This window comes from Phyllobates terribilis, unplaced genomic scaffold (assembly GCF_046119375.1).
Source record: "Phyllobates terribilis strain yellow unplaced genomic scaffold, ASM4611937v1 Scaffold_7__3_contigs__length_470593459, whole genome shotgun sequence".
NCBI classification, from domain to species: Eukaryota; Metazoa; Chordata; class Amphibia; order Anura; family Dendrobatidae; genus Phyllobates; species Phyllobates terribilis.
The window spans coordinates 268,241,381-268,263,163 of NW_027362767.1; the positions used below are offsets into that span (position 1 = coordinate 268,241,381).

The window sequence follows — 21,783 nt, forward strand, 5'->3', positions numbered from 1 at the left end:
GGAAGAAGCCGCCCTGCCCCTATGACAACTACATATCAGATATCTGTGTGACAAACATCAGACGCTCTATAACCATAAGCTTCAGGGTGTAATTATCTGCTGTTCTGTGTCTGGGATTAGCAGCAATCAGGACCTGCCCCTGTTTAATATACCCCGGAGTGTCACAGGGGTGCGGATTTATATACAAGGAGCGCATCATAGAACAGAGGCCCCCGATACCGAGCGAAGCCAATATATCCCAAACAAAATAAGAAATAGCCTGAGATGGCTGATAACAGGGAGTAATAGATTGTAGTCACCTGTCCTACAGTCGCCTCTCCCCAGTAATGGCTGATAACAGGGAGTAATAGATTGTAGTCACCTGTCCTACAGTCACCTCTCCCCAGTAATGGCTGATAACAGGGAGTAATAGATTGTAGTCACCTGTCCTACAGTCGCCTCTCCCCAGTAATGGCTGATAACAGGGAGTAATAGATTGTAGTCACCTGTCCTACAGTCTCCTCTCCCCAGTAATGGCTGATAACAAGGAGTAATAGATGCATTTACCTGTGCAGGGTATAGACCGGCTGCAGGTTCGGGGTCTGGCCATATACAGACATTGCACTTATGACTGCGGATTGTTCTGCCCACCTTTGGACCCCCATGTGTTAATTGTGATGCTGAGAGTCCCCTGGGATTAGTTGCTCTCTTAAAGCTGTACACACACACTTTCTGCCCTTGCTCCTCTATATTCTGCAGTATTACTACAAACAAGTGTTTGTTCAGTATGGAATTGCTGCCTGTCCGCCCCTCCCCCGTGGCCCCCGATTCCCTTCTCACGGAGCTCTCATTGGGGTGCCCGATGGGAATGCAATGAAAGGGATTGTATCTGCTCTAAAGCAAGTGTCCTGAGGGCGGGGGACAATGAGACGCACAGAAAACGGATTGTTGGGAGGTTAGGCAGCATGCCACATGTGAGAGGGTCCCAGCCACTCCAGAGACACCCACCCGGGAGATAATGGCCGATAACAGAAAGGAATGGAGAGGGGACATCCGCACAAAGGGCCGCACTGTTCCCACACCGCACGGCGGTAACCGGAGGACACAGGAGGGCAGTGTGAGCCGCTATTAATGGAGCTTTATCCTCAGAAAGGTGAAGAGTTACCTGATCACAGAGACCCCGATGTGCCCACAGATCCGAAATCTGAGCCCACAGGAAAAACTAACCGCGTCGTACTGCTGACGTGAGCGCTGATAACAAGACCCTACCCAACACATGCAGGACCCCCTAACATTATAAATCTGGCCAGTCCTCTTACAGCAAGGAGGAGGGGGAAGTCTTCTGGGAAAGTTGGAAAATGGCTGGGAGACGCATTGTGACATAATGGGAAGATGGTGAAGTTACTTTATAAGGAAATGATTGGCACCAAGACGATGGTCAGAGAACAAAGACCCAAGTAATGACTCCATTGTGTGTCCAGTGAGAAGCCTCCGGGTGACGCAGATCAAGACGACAGAGGACAGACCGAAAGAGGGAGGGAAGCAGAGGTCAGGCTGCGAATGGAGGTCTGAGGAGGGGACAGAAGGACATGCCCACAGAGACTGTGTGTGGTGGGACCTTTCACATTCCCATAGTGATACATAAGACAAGCCACCACTAGGGGGAGCTCTCTGTATACAGAGATACATGATAAGATTCTATCTGCAGCCACCACTAGAGGGAGCTCCATGGATATAGAGATGCATGATAAGATTCTGTCTGCAGCCACCACTAGGGGGAGCTCCCTGTATACAGAGATGCATGATAAGATTCTGTCTGCAGCCTCCACTAGGGGGAGCTCCCTGTATACAGAGATACATGATAAGATTCTGTCTGCAGCCACCACTAGGGGGAGCTCCCTGTATACAGAGATACATGATAAGATTCTGTCTGCAGCCTCCACTAGGGGGAGCTCCATGGATATAGAGATGCATGATAAGATTCTGTCTGCAGCCTCGACATGGGGTCAGACACCGCACCCTATAGAGACCTCATCGTTCTTCCACCTGTGCCACTATAGTGAGTGATGAACAATTCCTGCTCCTCAGAGGATACACGTCTGTGTCTAGTGGCTTTGATTCCTGGGGTGTATTTAGTTGTTTGCTGTGTTTTGTCTGCGCCCATCTATTCCTCTGGGGGGCGGCTAATTGTGCGCTGTCTGCTGTCAACAGCTGCGCTGCATCCTCCACATCAGCGATGTCCAGAGACATCAAATGCAGCAGAACGCTCCTGTGCAAGTAACTGAAGTGCAATATTCCCGATACCCTGACACTGGCACAACTAGCGCTGATTAACCCTTATCTATGTGTGGGAAGGCTGGGAGGCAGTCAGTATGGATAATATAGGTTGCCCCTCACTGTCCTTGTGCTGCATTGAGCTTTATCACCGAACCTTGGGGCAGATATTAAATTATGTGACTTGTCCTGATTTTTTTAGGATTTCATCTCCGCACGGGAGGAGGCGAGGATAACTTTACTGCACCTGTTACTCCCAACATCTCGGGGGACTGCAGACAATGGGGGTCTGTGTCAGTTCTTAATCTCATATTTCCTGAAAGAGAATTGAGATTCCTTAAAGGAAAACTGTTCTCGACCCCTAAACATTATTGGGCCCCAGCCCAGAGCTAGGGGGCGCCCCTGTATCACTGTCACATAGGACTCAGCCCTCAATGAACCTTAGCCCATCAGAAGAGCCGAGGAGGATCACATGACACTTTACATTCTATGGAGCTGCTGTATCTAATCCTCTCCTGTGTGATACTGTCTGCTGAGCTGTGTATCTAATCCTATTCTGTGTGATACTGTCTGCTGAGCTGTGTATCTAATCCTATCCTGTGTGATACTGTCTGCTGAGCTGTGTATCTAATCCTATCCTGTGTGATACTGTCTGCTGAGCTGTGTATCTAATCCTATCCTGTGTGATAGTGTCTGCTGAGCTGTGTATCTAATCCTATCCTGTGTGATAGTGTCTGCTGAGCTGTGTATCTAATCCTATCCTGTGTGATACTGTCTGCTGAGCTGTGTATCTAATCCTATCCTGTGTGATACTGTCTGCTGAGCTGTGTATCTAATCTTATCCTGTGTGATACTGTCTGCTGAGCCGTGTATCTAATCCTATCCTGTGTGATACTGTCTGCTGAGCCGTGTATCTAATCCTATCCTGTGTGATACTGTCTGCTGAGCTGAGTATCTAATCCTATCCGGTGTGATATTGTCTGCTGAGCTGTGTATCTAATCCTATCCTATGTGATACTGCCTGCTGAGCTGTGTATCTAATCCTATCCTGTGTGATACTGTCTGCTGAGCTGTGTATCTAATCCTATCCTGTGTGATACTGTCTGCTGAGCCGTGTATCTAATCTTATCCTGTGTGATACTGTCTGCTGTGCTGTGTATCTACTCCTATCCTGTGTGATACTGTCTGCTGAGCTGTGTATCTAATCCTATCCTGTGTGATATTGTCTGCTGAGCTATGTATCTAATCCTATCCTGTGTGATACTGTCTGCTGAGCTATGTATCTAATCCTATCCTGTGTGATACTGTCTGCTGAGCTATGTATCTAATCCTATCCTGTGTGATACTGTCCGCTGAGCTATGTATCTAATCTTATCCTGTGTGATACTGTCTGCAGAGCTATGTATCTAATCTTATCCTGTGTGATACTGTCTGCTGAGCTGTGTATCTAATCCTATCCTGTGTGATACTGTCTGCTGAGCTGAGTATCTAATCCTATCCTGTGTGATACTGTCTGCAGAGCTATGTATCTAATCTTATCCTGTGTGATACTGTCTGCAGAGCTATGTATCTAATCTTATCCTGTGTGATACTGTCTGCAGAGCTATGTATCTAATCTTATCCTGTGTGATACTGTCTGCAGAGTTATGTATCTAATCTTATCCTGTGTGATATTGTCTGCTGAGCTGTGTATCTAATCCTATCCTGTGTGATACTGCCTGCTGAGCTGTGTATCTAATCCTATCCTGTGTGATACTGTCTGCTGAGCCGTGTATCTAATCCTATCCTGTGTGATACTGTCTGCTGAGCTGTGTATCTAATCTTATCCTGTGTGATACTGTCTGCTGTGCTGTGTATCTAATTATATCCTGTGTGATACTGTCTGCTGAGCTGTGTATCTAATCCTATCCTGTGTGATACTATCTGCTGAGCTGTGTATCTAATCCTATCCTGTGTGATATTGTCTGCTGAGCTGTGTATCTAATCCTATCCTGTGTGATACTATCTGCTGAGCTGTGTATCTAATCCTATCCTGTGTGATACTGTCTGCTGAGCTGTGTATCTAATCCTATCCTGTGTGATACTGTCCGCTGATCTGTGTATCTAATCTTATCCTGTGTGATACTGTCTGCAGAGCTATGTATCTAATCTTATCCTGTGTGATACTGTCTGCAGAGCTATGTATCTAATCCTATCCTGTGTGATACTGTCTGCTGAGCTGTGTATCTAATCTTATCCTGTGTGATACTGTCTGCAGAGCTATGTATCTAATCTTATCCTGTGTGATACTGTCTGCAGAGCTATGTATCTAATCCTATCCTGTGTGATACTGTCTGCTGAGCTGAGTATCTAATCCTATCCGGTGTGATATTGTCTGCTGAGCTGTGTATCTAATCCTATCCTGTGTGATACTGCCTGCTGAGCTGTGTATCTAATCCTATCCTGTGTGATACTGTCTGCTGAGCTGTGTATCTAATCCTATCCTGTGTGATACTGTCTGCTGAGCTGTGTATCTAATCCTATCCTGTGTGATACTGTCTGCTGAGCCGTGTATCTAATCCTATCCTGTGTGACACTGTCTGCTGAGCCGTGTATCTAATCCTATCGTGTGTGATACTGTCCGCTGAGCTATGTATCTAATCTTATCCTGTGTGATACTGTCTGCAGAGCTATGTATCTAATCTTATCCTGTGTGATACTGTCTGCTGAGCTGTGTATCTAATCCTATCCTGTGTGATACTGTCTGCTGAGCTGTGTATCTAATCCTATCCTGTGTGATACTGTCTGCTGAGCTGTGTATCTAATCCTATCCTGTGTGATACTGTCTGCTGAGCTGTGTATCTAATCCTATCCTGTGTGATACTGTCTACTGAGCCGTGTATCTAATCCTATCCTGTGTGATATCGTCTGCTGAGCTGTGTATCTAATCCTACCCTGTGTGATATTGTCTGCTGAGCTGTGTATCTAATCCTATCCTGTGTGATACCGTCTGCTGAGCTGTGTATCTAATCCTATCCTGTGTGATACTGTCTGCTGAGCTGTGTATCTAATCCTATCCTGTGTGATACTGTCTGCTGAGCTGTGTATCTAATCCTATCCTGTGTGATATTGTCTGCTGAGCTGTGTATCTAATCCTATCCTGTGTGATATTGTCTGCTGAGCTGTGTATCTAATCCTATCCTGTGTGATACCGTCTGCTGAGCTGTGTATCTAATCCTATCCTGTGTGATACTGTCTGCTGAGCTGTGTATCTAATCCTATCCTGTGTGATACTGTCTGCTGAGCTGTGTATCTAATCCTATCCTGTGTGATACTGTCTGCTGAGCTGTGTATCTAATCCTATCCTGTGTGATATTGTCTGCTGAGCTGTGTATCTAATCCTACCCTGTGTGATATTGTCTGCTGAGCTGTGTATCTAATCCTATCCTGTGTGATACCGTCTGCTGAGCTGTGTATCTAATCCTATCCTGTGTGATACTGTCTGCTGAGCTGTGTATCTAATCCTATCCTGTGTGATATTGTCTGCTGAGCTGTGTATCTAATCCTATCCTGTGTGATACCGTCTGCTGAGCTGCGTATCTAATCCTATCCTGTGTGGTTCTGTCTGCCGAGATGTATCTAAGCCTCTTGTGTTTCTGTCCCCTTCAGTCCCATGGCTCTCATCCTCCCCACGACCCTGGCAGTCACCCTCATTGTATCTAAGCTGTGGGTACTGGTCGGGGGTGGCGTTCGCTTTGTGCCATTGTCCTGTACGTTTTCTGAGGAGTCGGTGGCTTTTCAGGCCGTGGACCGGAGACTGAGCACCAGGGGATGATACCACCACTCACAAAGTGAATACACTATTACACACTGTTGTAAGATCTCTGATTGCTGTGAGTGAATGGAAACAATCCTGTTTCCATTCGGCAGCAGCCATCCTATCCTAATACTTCTCACAGCTGAGGGCTTGTTACAGTTGTATCGGGTGTAGTCAATCCTCTGTGAGCTCCAGACTAACACATTGTCCCAGTCGGGCTGCACCGTCCGGCATATTCCACATAACGATGCGGCAGGTGGTAGAACGGGTTCCCTGCGCTGCAGATGTGAGACATTCAGGAGACGTTCGTGGGATTAATCGGGGTACAGAATATTGGAGGAGGGGTGATCCAGCCTCCATATATACATTATAGGACGGCTGTCCTCTGTATACTCTCTGCACATGTACAGGGCATGGCTGCGGCTCGGATACCTCCTGTCATTGTCTGTGACGGGTCAGTAATTAGGTAAATATGAGGAATAGTTTTGTTGTGAGGCTGTGCGATCACCGCGTCACGTTTATTACATTCACTATAAGATGCGTGTGGGCCGTCATGGGGACATTCCTACAGAGAAGGGAAGTCAATCTCAAACACACAGAGGGCTCAAATTAAAAGCTTGGACAAGTCGCGGCCAACCTTGACATTTATTGAAAAATATCTACAATTGTGGAAGTTTTTCCTTATCAAATATAACGATCAACCTTTTCATATAGAACAAACAAACTTAAAGGGGTTGTCCCATGAACAAAGTACATTTTAATTATTAAATCTTATTCCAATAAAATATTGGAATAATATAATGTTATGCAAGAGCAAAAAAAGCATATGGCCCAATAGCATAATTTAAATAATTAATAAAGGATAAAAAACCTTGCATAATACAGATAATAAAGTATAATGCAAGCAAAAGTACCCCCAAACACAGTATGATATCCCCACAGTGAATTCCTCCACAGTACCCTCCACACACACGGTTTGATGACCCTACTGTACCCCTCTCCCTCAATCCCCCTGACAAAGAATGGTGACCCCATCACAGTATGATTCTCCAACTGTAATCCCCACACAGCCCTCCACAGAGTATAATGGGCCCCACATAGTCCTCCATACAGTATAATGGGCCCCACATAGTCCTCCATACAGTATAATGGGCCCCACATAGTCCTCCATACAGTATAATGGGCCCCACATAGTCCTCCATACAGTATAATGGGCCCCACATAGTCCTCCATACAGTATAATGGGCCCTACATAGTCCTCCATACAGTATAATGGCCCCACATAGTCCCCCATACAGTATAATGGCCCCACATAGTCCTCCATATAGTATAATGGCCCCACATAGTCCTCCATACAGTATAATGGGCCTTACATAGTGCTCCATACAGTATAATGGGCCCACATAGTTCTCCATACAGTATAATGGCCTCACATAGTCCTCCATACAGTATAATGGCCCTACATAGTGCTCCATACAGTATAATGGCCCCACATAGTGCTCCATACAGTATAATGGCCCCACATACTCCTCCATACAGTATAATGGCCCCACATAGTCCCCCATACAGTATAATGGCCCCACATAGTCCTCCATACAGTATAATGGGCCCCACATAGTCCTCCATACAGTATAATGGGCCCCACATAGTCCTCCATACAGTATAATGGGCTCTACATAGTCCTCCATATAGTATAATGGCCCCACATAGTCCCCCATACAGTATAATGGCCCCACATAGTCCTCCATATAGTATAATGGCCCCACATAGTCCTCCATACAGTATAATGGGCCCACATAGTACTCCATACAGTATAATGGCCTCAAATAGTCCTCCATACAGTATAATGGCCCCACATAGTGCTCCATACAGTATGATGGGCCCTACATAGTCCCCCATACAGTATAATGGCCCCACATAGTCCCCCATACAGTATAATGGCCCCACATAGTCCTCCATACAGTATAATGGCCCCACATAGTCCCCCATACAGTATAATGGCCCCACATAGTCCTCCATACAGTATAATGGGCCCCACATAGTCCTCCATACAGTATAATGGGTCCCACATAGTCCTCCATACAGTATAATGGGCCCTACATAGTCCTCCATACAGTATAATGGGCCCTACATAGTCCTCCATACAGTATAATGGCCCCACATAGTCCTCCATACAGTATAATGGGCCCCACATAGTCCTCCATACAGTATAATGGGCCCCACATAGTCCTCCATACAGTATAATGGGCCCACATAGTCCTCCATACAGTATAATGGGCCCCACATAGTCCTCCATACAGTATAATGGGTCCCACATAGTCCTCCATACAGTATAATGGGCCCTACATAGTCCTCCATACAGTATAATGGGCCCCATGTAGTCCTCCATACAGTATAATGGGCCCCACATAGTCCTCCATACAGTATAATGGGTCCCACATAGTCCTCCATACAGTATAATGGGTCCCACATAGTCCTCCATACAGTATAATGGGCCCTACATAGTCCTCCATACAGTATAATGGCCCCACATAGTCCTCCATACAGAATAATGCCCTGCCTGGCATCGTGGGCCAGATCTGGTCCACAGGCCAAAGTTTGATATGTGTGCTATAGAGTCATAGAAGGTGCGGATGACTGGAAGACCAGACACAGCCCTCCATAGTCACCATACTGGCCCCAGTTAGGAAGAACAGCTCTGGAGCATAAACTGCTGATACACTACAGAAGCACAAAACCAACAGAGGGGGAAGGAGGAGGACCATTGTCTCTCTTTATGATCCACAGCTGCACACAACACCCCACAGTGCTCCAGAGCAGACATGGCCGCTGGCCCAGCAGCATTTTGTGAGGTTGTGCACCTGAGAGATAGCAGGAAAGCAGCAGAATTGTCAGTGCAGCTCTGGATGTGGCTTGAGTTCAGGGCATGACGCCATTTTGAACTGTGAGTTGGGTACGTCTGATGTTGGCAGCGTCGGCTCTTATTCAGTGCAGCCACCATCTTCTGCCCTCCATCTCCTGGGCACCAGCGTCCTGAGGACAGCCAGGCTGCTACCAGCTGCTCTAATATGGGAGTTGCATGACCCAGCACATTCTAAGTGACCACGCGGGCATCCTCCACGCCGGAGAGGAATGCGATACCCACAATCTATGGACAGCAGTGGGCGGCACGTGCCAGGATCCATTAACCCCGGGTCATAGCAGTACAGCGCCCCCCGCTGCGTCTCATTCCTACCACAACACGGGCAGTTACTGCGCAGATATAACGGCACACATCGCATAATGTCACTTAAAATGTACTGAGTTATATCAAGTCATCCTCCAGGCACATCCAGAGCTGCATTCATAATACTGCACAAGCACAGTCAGAGCTGCTCCACATTTTCTGACAGCGAGCATAAATGGTCTATGCAGCTTTTGGTGTAATTAGAATATAAATCAATTTCCCGGCAGCTTCTTTTCTACATCCAATACCAGGCAGGAGCCCCACAGGGGCATTATTAGCACTGAATAACTATGTGCACCCTTCCCTAAAGCAATCATAGTTAAAATGTCAATGTCCTCTCCAGGTTCAGCCAATAAAGACTCCACCCAGTGCCCTGCTGCCGCCCGCAGTCACAAGGAGGATCCCTCCAAGGGTCAGAAGCAAAAGTCTGTGAAATGTTCATAGGAGCGAAGGCACAAGTGTTCAGCAGCAAATGTGTCGAGGTCGTGACGTGACGCTGCAGGACAACTGCTGCCGCCCCACCTGTCACCACAGGGGAAAATCTCACCCCCTTCATGAAACCTGCCCAAAATCCACAATGCATAATACCCTGATAATAGGCCGGGGCAAGACCAGGGCTATAAGGCAGATCACATGTCATCACTAGGGGAGCAGTACTATTGTAGTTATATTCTTGCACATAGGAGCAGTACTATAGTAGTTATATTCTTGTACATAGGGGGCAGTATTAGGCTGTGTGCCCACGTAGCATTTTTCAAGCGTATATGCTGCGGAATTTCCGCAGCGTAAACGCTTGAAAAACGCATGTATATCCGCACCCCATGGTCCCCAATGGGATTCCGCAAGTTCTATGCACATGCTGCGGATTTTTCCGCAGCGTTTATGCCGCGTTCAAAAATCCGCAGCATGTCATTTAATTTTGCGTTTCCGCAAGCGGAATTGCCTTTGTCCAATGCATAAAAAACGCAAGGCAATTCCGCATGTGGAAAACGCGTGATAAACGCGCGAAAAATGCGCGATAAACGCGTGCGGAATTCCGCATGCGTTTTTCCGGGAGAGGACTTGCATTTATGCAGCAGAAATTTTCTGCTTCATAAATGCAACGTGGGCACATAGCCTTATAGTAGTTATATTCTTGTACATAGGAGCAGTATTATAATAGTTATATTCTTGTACATAGGGGCAGTATTATAGTAGTTATATTCTTGTACATAGGAGCAGTATTATAATAGTTATATTCTTGTACATAGGGAGCAGTATTATAGTAGTTATATTCTTGGACATAGGGAGCAGTATTATAGTAGTTATATTCTTGTACATAGGGGGAAGTATTATAGTAGTTATATTCTTATACATAGGAGCAGTATTATAGTAGTTATATTCTTGTACATAGGGGCAGTATTACAGTAGTTATATTCTTGTACATAGGGAGCAGTATTATAGTAGTTATATTCTTGTACATAGGGGCAGTATTACAGTAGTTATATTCTTGTACATAGGGGCAGTATTATAGTAGTTATATTCTTATACATAGGAGCAGTATTATAGTAGTTATATTCTTGTACATAGGAGCAGTATTATAGTAGTTATATTCTTGTACATAGGGGCAGTATTACAGTAGTTATATTCTTGTACATAGGGAGCAGTATTATAGTAGTTATATTCTTGTACATAGGAGCAGTATTATAGTAGTTATATTCTTGTACATAGGAGCAGTATTATAGTAGTTATATTCTTGTACATAGGGGCAGTATTACAGTAGTTATATTCTTGTACATAGGGAGCAGTATTATAGTAGTTATATTCTTGTACATAGGGAGCAGTATTATAGTAGTTATATTCTTGTACATAGGGAGCAGTATTATAGTAGTTATATTCTTGTACATAGGGGGCAGTATTATAGTAGTTATATTCTTGTACATAGGGGCAGTATTATAGTAGTTATATTCTTGTACATAGGGGCAGTATTATAGTAGTTATATTCTTGTACATAGGCTGCAGTATTATAGTAGTTATATTCTTGTACATAGGAAGCAGTATTATAGTAGTTATATTCTTGTACATAGGGGGCAGTATTATAGTAGTTATATTCTTGTACATAGGGAGCAGTATTATAGCAGTTATATTCTTGCACATAGGGGCAGTATTACAGTAGTTATATTCTTGTACATAGGGAGCAGTATTATAGTAGTTATATTCTTGTACATAGGGGGCAGTATTATAGTGGTGATATTGTTGTACATAGGGGCAGTATTATAGCAGATATATTCTTGTACATATGGGCAGTATTATAGTGGTGATATTGTTGTACATAGGGGGCAGTATTATAGTTGCTATCATTACACTGATGTTAAATTTTGCTGGTGTCAGAGTTGCTCCTCCACAATGAGGGTCACTTACATTTTCAGGATTGCAGATCTCTTCCCCAGCAGCATCTTGATGAAGTCTCGGTAGCTGATGGCTTCGCTGGTCCCTCCGGTCACTTCTGCTATCATCTTTTTTATCTCTAGATGTGTTTTGGGAACTCCAAGCTTCTCCATCATCATCTTGAGTCCCATCATGTCTAGAAGATTTGTCAGTAGATTAGTCGGGGGCTGCACTGTCCGGTTGTTCCTCAGATACAGGTGGGGGAGGGGCGGGGTGCACACTTTCAGTTGTGAGTTTTGGGACGTATCCCTGTATATAGTACCGGGACATATTTGTGAGTCTGAGAACATAGGGCTGTGGCCACGTGGGCACTGTAATTACTATTTGTGTGGAGTCGTCTGGACATGATGTCACTTACCAATGTCTCCCTGATCATTTAGGTCAAATTCCATGAATTTTTCTAGAAGAAAGAAACAGAGGATGACGATGATGAATAATAAAGAGTGAATCAGCAGGTAAACGTTGTTACATTGTGTCCTGTAATGTGACATTTCACGTGCTCGGCTCCGCCCACGTAGTGCTTATTACCTGCTTGTTACAATGTAGCAATTCTCCCCACAACAATGTAAACAATGCGGATAATCAGTCAGTTTATTAATGGGTAATTACTGCAGGAAATGCTTCTTCTGGCAGCATCATCATCCGTCTAGGTTGGTCTGAAATCCACCTTATGTATCATCATAGATTGATGCTTTGTTATTGACCCTTGCTTTACACTGTAGCTCTGCTCCAACTATGACTGGTGACTCCAGTTTAGCTGCATAGTGTTTAATGGTTGTATAGTTATGGTCCTGGCACAGCTATTATTCCAAGTATGCTGCATTTTCTATTGGATTCTGGCTCACGGTCATGTTCGGTCCCCTCTGCTTAACACTGCAGTTCTACTCTATTATACCATACCAATTATGAATTACAAATATTGTCTATTTCAATCTGAGGTTGTTTGAATTCTACCTACTGCCTCTTCTGAAGCTCAGTTAAAACTCTGCCCCTCTTCATGCTTTACACTGCAGCACTGCTTTCTCAGAGGTTGCTGTATAAAATGCTTTCGCACATAGAAGAGCTTCAGTAAGGACAGTGTTAAGTCCCTGAGGTTAGGAATATTGGCCTAGGCCACTGGACAGTGCCCTCCGCTAGCGCACTCATGGGTGGTGTGGGCATGTACAAGCTGGCAGCCAGAATCATGTTATACCAGTAGAATAGTCACACAATGGCTGGCATCGCCGTCCTCCTCCGTAGGCAGAGCCGGCTTCCAGTCCTTGTGAATAATTTGGCAATTGTTCTCAGTGAGGTCATGGGATGAATGAGGGGGGTGCGCTAATATATTCCTACAGAAACTAGGAAAAACATAGTAAAAGGGACGGGATTTATCTGGACTATTTAAAGGGGCACGTACACAAAAACTAATCAGCACTGACCATAGTCTCCTTCTATCTTATGATCCAGTCAGGGGAGAGAATATTTTGGAAAAGGGACAGGACTTGGGCTGCTCTGTCTCTGGCCGAGAGACAACTTGCTACAGTAGAGATCTCCTCCAACTCTTCTACCTGCAATAGAAATATCTAGCCCCACCTCCTCCTAACATAACCCCGCCCTCCTAACATAACCCCGCCCTCCTAACATAGCCCCGCCCCTGCTTAAGAAGTATCTTTTCTTATTAATCATTGACCTCTCAGTGACCTTAGTGCCGCCCATGCAGCCATCTCAGGGGGCACAGGCTGAGAGCTGTGTGTCCCCCGCTGTTCATTATACTTCATGCTTCACATGCTTTCCATTCTGCTATCTCTTCTCTGTGGCCTTTGTGGCTCTCCGCTCTCCACCATTGTTCTGGTATTTAGGCCGTGATTATTATTTAATAAAAATATCCTCAAATATGAAAATAATAAAGTGCTGCTGCGGATGAGCACGTAACTCCACGGGACAAGCCCTCAACTAACCACGAGCGCAGGCGACACAGTGATCCTGACCGCAGTGCGGGAACGGAGACGCCATGTTCAGGCCGCCTACACCAGAGGCTTAGATACACAGCTCAGCAGACAGCATCACATACCAGAGGCTTAGATACACAGCCCAGCAGACAGCATCACATACCAGAGGCTTAGATACACAGCTCAGCAGACAGCATCACATACCAGAGGCTTAGATACACAGCTCAGCAGACAGCATCACACACCAGAGGCTTAGATACACAGCTCAGCAGACAGCATCACATACCAGAAGCTTAGATACACAGCTCAGCAGACAGCATCACACTCCAGAGGCTTAGATACACAGCTCAGCAGACAGCATCACATACCAGAGGCTTAGATACACAGCTCAGCAGACAGCATCACATACCAGAGGCTTAGATACACAGCTCAGCAGACAGCATCACATACCAGAGGCTTAGATACACAGCTCAGCAGACAGCATCACATACCAGAGGCTTAGATACACAGCTCAGCAGACAGCATCACATACCAGAGGCTTAGATACACAGCTCAGCAGACAGCATCACATACCAGAGGCTTAGATACACAGCTCAGCAGACAGCATCACACAGGATAGGCTTAGATACACAGCTCAGCAGACAGCATCACATACCAGAGGCTTAGATACACAGCTCAGCAGACAGCATCACATACCAGAGGCTTAGATACACAGCTCAGCAGACAGCATCACATACCAGAGGCTTAGATACACAGCTCAGCAGACAGCATCACATACCAGAGGCTTAGATACACAGCTCAGCAGACAGCATCACATACCAGAGGCTTAGATACACAGCTCAGCAGACAGCATCACACACCAGAGGCTTAGATACACAGCTCAGCAGACAGCATCACATACCAGAGGCTTAGATACACAGCTCAGCAGACAGCATCACATACCAGAGGCTTAGATACACAGCTCAGCAGACAGCATCACATACCAGAGGCTTAGATACACAGCTCAGCAGACAGCATCACATACCAGAGGCTTAGATACACAGCTCAGCAGACAGCATCACACACCAGAGGCTTAGATACACAGCTCAGCAGACAGCATCACATACCAGAAGCTTAGATACACAGCTCAGCAGACAGCATCACACACCAGAGGCTTAGATACACAGCTCAGCAGACAGCATCACACACCAGAGGCTTAGATACACAGCTCAGCCGACAGCATCACATACCAGAGGCTTAGATACACAGCTCAGCAGACAGCATCACACACCAGAGGCTTAGATACACAGCTCAGCAGACAGCATCACATACCAGAAGCTTAGATACACAGCTCAGCAGACAGCATCACACACCAGAGGCTTAGATACACAGCTCAGCAGACAGCATCACACACCAGAGGCTTAGATACACAGCTCAGCAGACAGCATCACATAACAGAAGCTTAGATACACAGCTCAGCAGACAGCATCACACACCAGAGGCTTAGATACACAGCTCAGCAGACAGCATCACATACCAGAGGCTTAGATACACAGCTCAGCAGACAGCATCACACACCAGAGGCTTAGATACACAGCTCAGCAGACAGCATCACATACCAGAGGCTTAGATACACAGCTCAGCAGACAGCATCACATACCAGAGGCTTAGATACACAGCTCAGCAGACAGCATCACATACCAGAGGCTTAGATACACAGCTCAGCAGACAGAATCACATACCAGAAGCTTAGATACACAGCTCAGCAGACAGCATCACACACCAGAGGCTTAGATACACAGCTCAGCAGACAGCATCACATACCAGAGGCTTAGATACACAGCTCAGCAGACAGCATCACACACCAGAGGCTTAGATACACAGCTCAGCAGACAGCATCACATACCAGAAGCTTAGATACACAGCTCAGCAGACAGCATCACACACCAGAGGCTTAGATACACAGCTCAGCAGACAGCATCACATACCAGAGGCTTAGATACACAGCTCAGCAGACAGCATCACACACCAGAGGCTTAGATACACAGCTCAGCAGACAGCATCACATACCAGAAGCTTAGATACACAGCTCAGCAGACAGCATCACATACCAGAGGCTTAGATACACAGCTCAGCAGACAGCATCACACACCAGAGGCTTAGATACACAGCTCAGCAGACAGCATCACACACCAGAGGCTTAGATACACAGCTCAGCAGACAGCATCACATACCAGAGGCTTAGATACACAGCTCAGCAGACAGCATCACATACCAGAGGCTTAGATACACAGCTCAGCAGACAGCATCACATACCAGAGGCTTAGATACACAGCTCAGCAGACAGCATCACATACCAGAGGCTTAGATACACAGCTCAGAAGACAGCATCACATACCAGAGGCTTAGATACACAGCTCAGCAGACAGCATCACATACCAGAGGCTTAGATACACAGCTCAGCAGACAGCATCACATACCAGAGGCTTAGATACACAGCTCAGCAGACAGCATCACATACCAGAGGCTTAGATACACAGCTCAGCAGACAGCATCACATACCAGAGGCTTAGATACGCAGACAGCATCACATACCAGAAGCTTAGATACACAGCTCAGCAGACAGCATTACATACCAGAGGCTTAGATACACAGCTCAGCAGACAGTATCACACACCAGAGGCTTAGATACACAGCTAAGCAGACAGCATCACATACCAGAGGCTTAGATACACAGCTCAGCAGATAGCATCACACACCAGAGGCTTAGATACACAGCTCAGCAGACAGCATCACACACCAGAGGCTTAGATACACAGCTCAGCAGACAGCATCACACACCAGAGGCTTAGATACACAGCTCAGCAGACAGCATCACATACCAGAGGCTTAGATACACAGCTCAGAAGACAGCATCACATACCAGAGGCTTAGATACACAGCTCAGCAGACAGCATCACATACCAGAGGCTTAGATACACAGCTCAGCAGACAGCATCACATACCAGAGGCTTAGATACACAGCTCAGCAGACAGCATCACATACCAGAGGCTTAGATACACAGCTCAGCAGACAGCATCACATACCAGAGGCTTAGATACACAGCTCAGCAGACAGCATCACATACCAGAGGCTTAGATACACAGCTCAGCAGACAGCATCACATACCAGAGGTTTAGATACGCAGACAGCATCACTTACCAGAGGCTTAGATACACAGCTCAGCAGACAGCATTACATACCAGAGGCTTAGATACACAGCTCAGCAGACAGTATCACACACCAGAGGCTTAGATACACAGCTCAGCAGACAGCATCACATACCAGAGGCTTAGATACACAGCTCAGCAGACAGCATCACACACCAGAGGCTTAGATACACAGCTCAGCAGACAGCATCACATACCAGAGGCTTAGATACACAGCTCAGCAGACAGCATCACATACCAGAGGCTTAGATACACAGCTCAGCAGACAGCATCACATACCAGAGGCTTAGATACACAGCTCAGCAGACAACATCACATACCAGAGGCTTAGATGCACAGCTCAGCAGACAGCATCACATACCAGAGGCTTAGATACACAGCTCATCAGACAGCATCACATACCAGAGGTTTAGATACGCAGACAGCATCACATACAAGAGGCTTAGATACACAGCTCAGCAGACAGCATTACATACCAGAGGCTTAGATACACAGCTCAGCAGACAGTATCACACACCAGAGGCTTAGATACACAGCTCAGCAGACAGCATCACATACCAGAGGCTTAGATACACAGCTCAGCAGACAGCATCACACACCAGAGGCTTAGATACACAGCTCAGCAGACAGCATCACACACCAGAGGCTTAGATACACAGCTCAGCAGACAGCATCACATACCAGAGGCTTAGATACAGCAGACAGCATCACATACCAGAGGCTTAGATACAGCAGCTCAGCAGACAGCATCACACACCAGAGGCTTAGATACACAGCTCAGCAGACAGCATCACATACCAGAGGCTTAGATACACAGCTCAGCAGACAGCATCACACACCAGAGGTTTAGATACAGCAGCTCAGCAGACAGCATCACACACCAGAGGCTTAGATACACAGCTCAGCAGACAGCATCACATACCAGAGGCTTAGATACACAGCTCAGCCGACAGCATCACACACCAGAGGCTTAGATACAGCAGACAGCATCACACATCAGAGGCTTACATACAGCAGACAGCATCACACACCAGAGGCTTAGATACAACAGACAGCATCACACACCAGAGGCTTAGATACAGCATCACACACCAGAGGCTTAGATACACAGCTCAGCAGACAGCATCACACACCAGAGGCTTAGATACACAGCTCAGCAGACAGCGTCACATACCAGAGGTTTAGATACACAGCTCAGCAGACATCATCACACACCAGAGGCTTAGATACACAGCTCAGCAGACAGCATCACACACGAGAGGCTTAGATACACAGCTCAGCAGACAGCATCACACACCAGAGGCTTAGATACACAGCTCAGCAGACAGCATCATATACCAGAGGCTTAGATACAGCAGACAGCATCACACACCAGAGGCTTAGATACAGCAGCTCAGCAGACAGCATCACATACAGAGGCTTAGATACAGTAGACAGCATCACACACCAAAGGCTTAGATACAGCAGCTCAGCAGACAGCATCACATACAAGAGGCTTAGATACAGCAGCTCAGCAGACAGCATCACACACCAGAGGCTTAGATACACAGCTCAGCAGACAGCATCACACACCAGAGGCTTAGATGCAGCAGACAGCATCACACACCAGAGGCTTAGATACAGCATCACACACCAGAGGCTTAGATACAGCAGCTCAGCAGACAGTGTCACACACCAGAGGTTTAGATACAGCAGCTCAGCAGACAGCATCACATACCAGAGGCTTAGATACAGTAGACAGCATCACACACCAGAGGCTTAGATACAGCAGCTCAGCAGACAGCATCACATACCAGAGGCTTAGATACAGCAGCTCAGCAGACAGCATCACATACCAGAGGCTTAGATACACAGCTCAGCAGACAGCATCACATACCAGAGGTTTAGATACACAGCTCAGCCGACAGTATCACACACCAGAGGCTTAGAAGCAGCAGACAGCATCACACACCAGAGGCTTAGAAGCAGCAGACAGCATCACACACCAGAGGCTTAGATACAGCATCACACACTAGAGGCTTAGATACAGCAGCTCAGCAGACAGTGTCACACACCAGAGGTTTAGATACACAGCTCAGCAGACAGCATCACACACCAGAGGTTTAGATACAACAGCTCAGCAGACAGCATCACACACCAGAGGCTTAGATACACAGCTCAGCAGACAGCATCACACACCAGAGGCTTAGATACACAGCTCAGCAGACAGCATCACACACCAGAGGTTTAGATTCACAGCTCAGCAGACAGCATCACATACCAGAGGCTTAGATACAGCAGACAGCATCACACACCAGAGGCTTAGATACAGCAGCTCAGCAGACAGCATCACATACACGAGGCTTAGATACACAGCTCAGCAGACCGCATCACACACCAGAGGTTTAGATACAGCAGCTCAGCAGACAACATCACACACCAGAGGCTTAGATACACAGCTCAGCCGACAGTATCACACACCAGAGGCTTAGATACAGCAGACAGCATCACACATCAGAGGCTTACATACAGCAGACAGCATCACACACCAGAGGCTTAGATACAACAGACAGCATCACACACCAGAGGCTTAGATACAGCATCACACACTAGAGGCTTAGATACACAGCTCAGCAGACAGTATCACACACCAGAGGCTTAGATACACAGCTCAGCAGACAGCATCACACACCAGAGGCTTAGATACACAGCTCAGCAGACAGCATCCCATACCAGAGGCTTAGATACAGCAGACAGCATCACACACCAGAGGCTTAGATACAGCAGCTCAGCAGACAGCATCACACACCAGAGGCTTAGATGCACAGCTCAGCAGACAGCATCACATACCAGAGGCTTAGATACACAGCTCAGCAGACAGCATCACATACCAGAGGCTTAGATACACAGCTCAGCCGACAGTATCACACTCCAGAGGCTTAGATACAGCAGACAGCATCACACATCAGAGGCTTACATACAGCAGACAGCATCACACACCAGAGGCTTAGATACAACAGACAGCATCACACACCAGAGGCTTAGATACAGCATCACACACCAGAGGCTTAGATACAGCATCACACACCAGAGGCTTAGATACACAGCTCAGCAGAGAGTATCACACACCAGAGGCTTAGATACACAGCTCAGCAGACAGCATCACACACCAGAGGCTTAGATACACAGCTCAGCAGACAGCATCACATACCAGAGGCTTAGATACAGCAGACAGCATCACACACCAGAGGCTTAGATACAGCAGCTCAGCAGACAGCATCACACACCAGAGGCTTAGATGCACAGCTCAGCAGACAGCATCACATACCAGAGGCTTAGATACACAGCTCAGCAGACAGCATCACACACCAGAGGCTTAGATACACAGCTCAGCAGACAGCATCACACACCAGAGGCTTAGATACACAGCTCAGCAGACAGCATCACATACCAGAGGCTTAGATACAGCAGACAGCATCACACACCAGAGGCTTAGATACAGCAGCTCAGCAGACAGCATCACATACCAGAGGCTTAGATACACAGCTCAGCAGACAGCATCACACACCAGAGGTTTAGATACAGCAGCTCAGCAGACAGCATCACACACCAGAGGCTTAGATACACAGCTCAGCAGACAGCATCACATACCAGAGGCTTAGATACACAGCTCAGCCGACAGTATCACACACCAGAGGCTTAGATACAGCAGACAGCATCACACATCAGAGGCTTACATACAGCAGACAGCATCACACACCAGAGGCTTAGATACAGCATCACACACCAGAGGCTTAGATACAGCATCACACACCAGAGGCTTAGATACAGCATCACACACCAGAGGCTTAGATACAGCATCACACACCAGAGGCTTAGATACACAGCTCAGCAGACAGCATCACACACCAGAGGCTTAGATACACAGCTCAGCAGACAGCGTCACACACCAGAGGTTTAGATACACAGCTCAGCAGACAGCATCACACACCAGAGGCTTAGATACACAGCTCAGCAGACAGCATCACACACCAGAGGCTTAGATACACAGCTCAGCAGACAGCATCACACACCAGAGGCTTAGATACACAGCTCAGCAGACAGCAACATATACTAGAGGCTTAGATACAGTAGACAGCATCACACACCAGAGGCTTAGATACAGCAGCTCAGCAGACAGCATCACATACAGAGGCTTAGATACAGTAGACAGCATCACACACCAAAGGCTTAGATACAGCAGCTCAGCAGACAGCATCACATACAAGAGGCTTAGATACAGCAGCTCAGCAGACAGCATCACATACCAGAGGCTTAGATACACAGCTCAGCAGACAGCATCACACACCAGAGGCTTAGATGCAGCAGACAGCATCACACACCAGAGGCTTAGATACAGCATCACACACCAGAGGCTTAGATACAGCAGCTCAGCAGACAGTGTCACACACCAGAGGTTTAGATACAGCAGCTCAGCAGACAGCATCACATACCAGAGGCTTAGATACAGTAGACAGCATCACACACCAAAGGCTTAGATACAGCAGCTCAGCAGACAGCATCACATACCAGAGGCTTAGATACACAGCTCAGCAGACAGCATCACATACCGGAGGCTTAGAAGCAGCAGACAGCATCACACACCAGAGGCTTAGATACAGCATCACACACTAGAGGCTTAGATACAGCAGCTCAGCAGACAGTGTCACACACCAGAGGTTTAGATACAGCAGCTCAGCAGACAGCATCACATACCAGAGGCTTAGATACAGTAGACAGCATCACACACCAAAGGCTTAGATACAGCAGCTCAGCAGACAGCATCACATACAAGAGGCTTAGATACAGCAGCTCAGCAGACAGCATCACATACCAGAGGCTTAGATACACAGCTCAGCAGACAGCATCACACACCAGAGGCTTAGATGCAGCAGACAGCATCACACACCAGAGGCTTAGATACAGCATCACACACCAGAGGCTTA

The 21,783-nt window shown here is 46.8% G+C and overlaps 1 protein-coding gene across 1 annotated transcript in view; it reads right to left on the minus strand.

The window, feature by feature from the left end:
* AIF1L (allograft inflammatory factor 1 like) overlaps window positions 1–21,783 on the minus strand; it is a 59,745-nt gene that overhangs the window by 1,073 nt on the left and 36,889 nt on the right. The window contains exons 4-5 of the mRNA XM_073637858.1: window positions 12,061–12,102; window positions 11,676–11,838 (exon numbers count right to left, since the gene is read on the minus strand). Coding sequence (XP_073493959.1) covers window positions 11,676–11,838; window positions 12,061–12,102 — 205 coding nt within the window. The remainder of the gene's footprint in view (window positions 1–11,675; window positions 11,839–12,060; window positions 12,103–21,783) is intronic.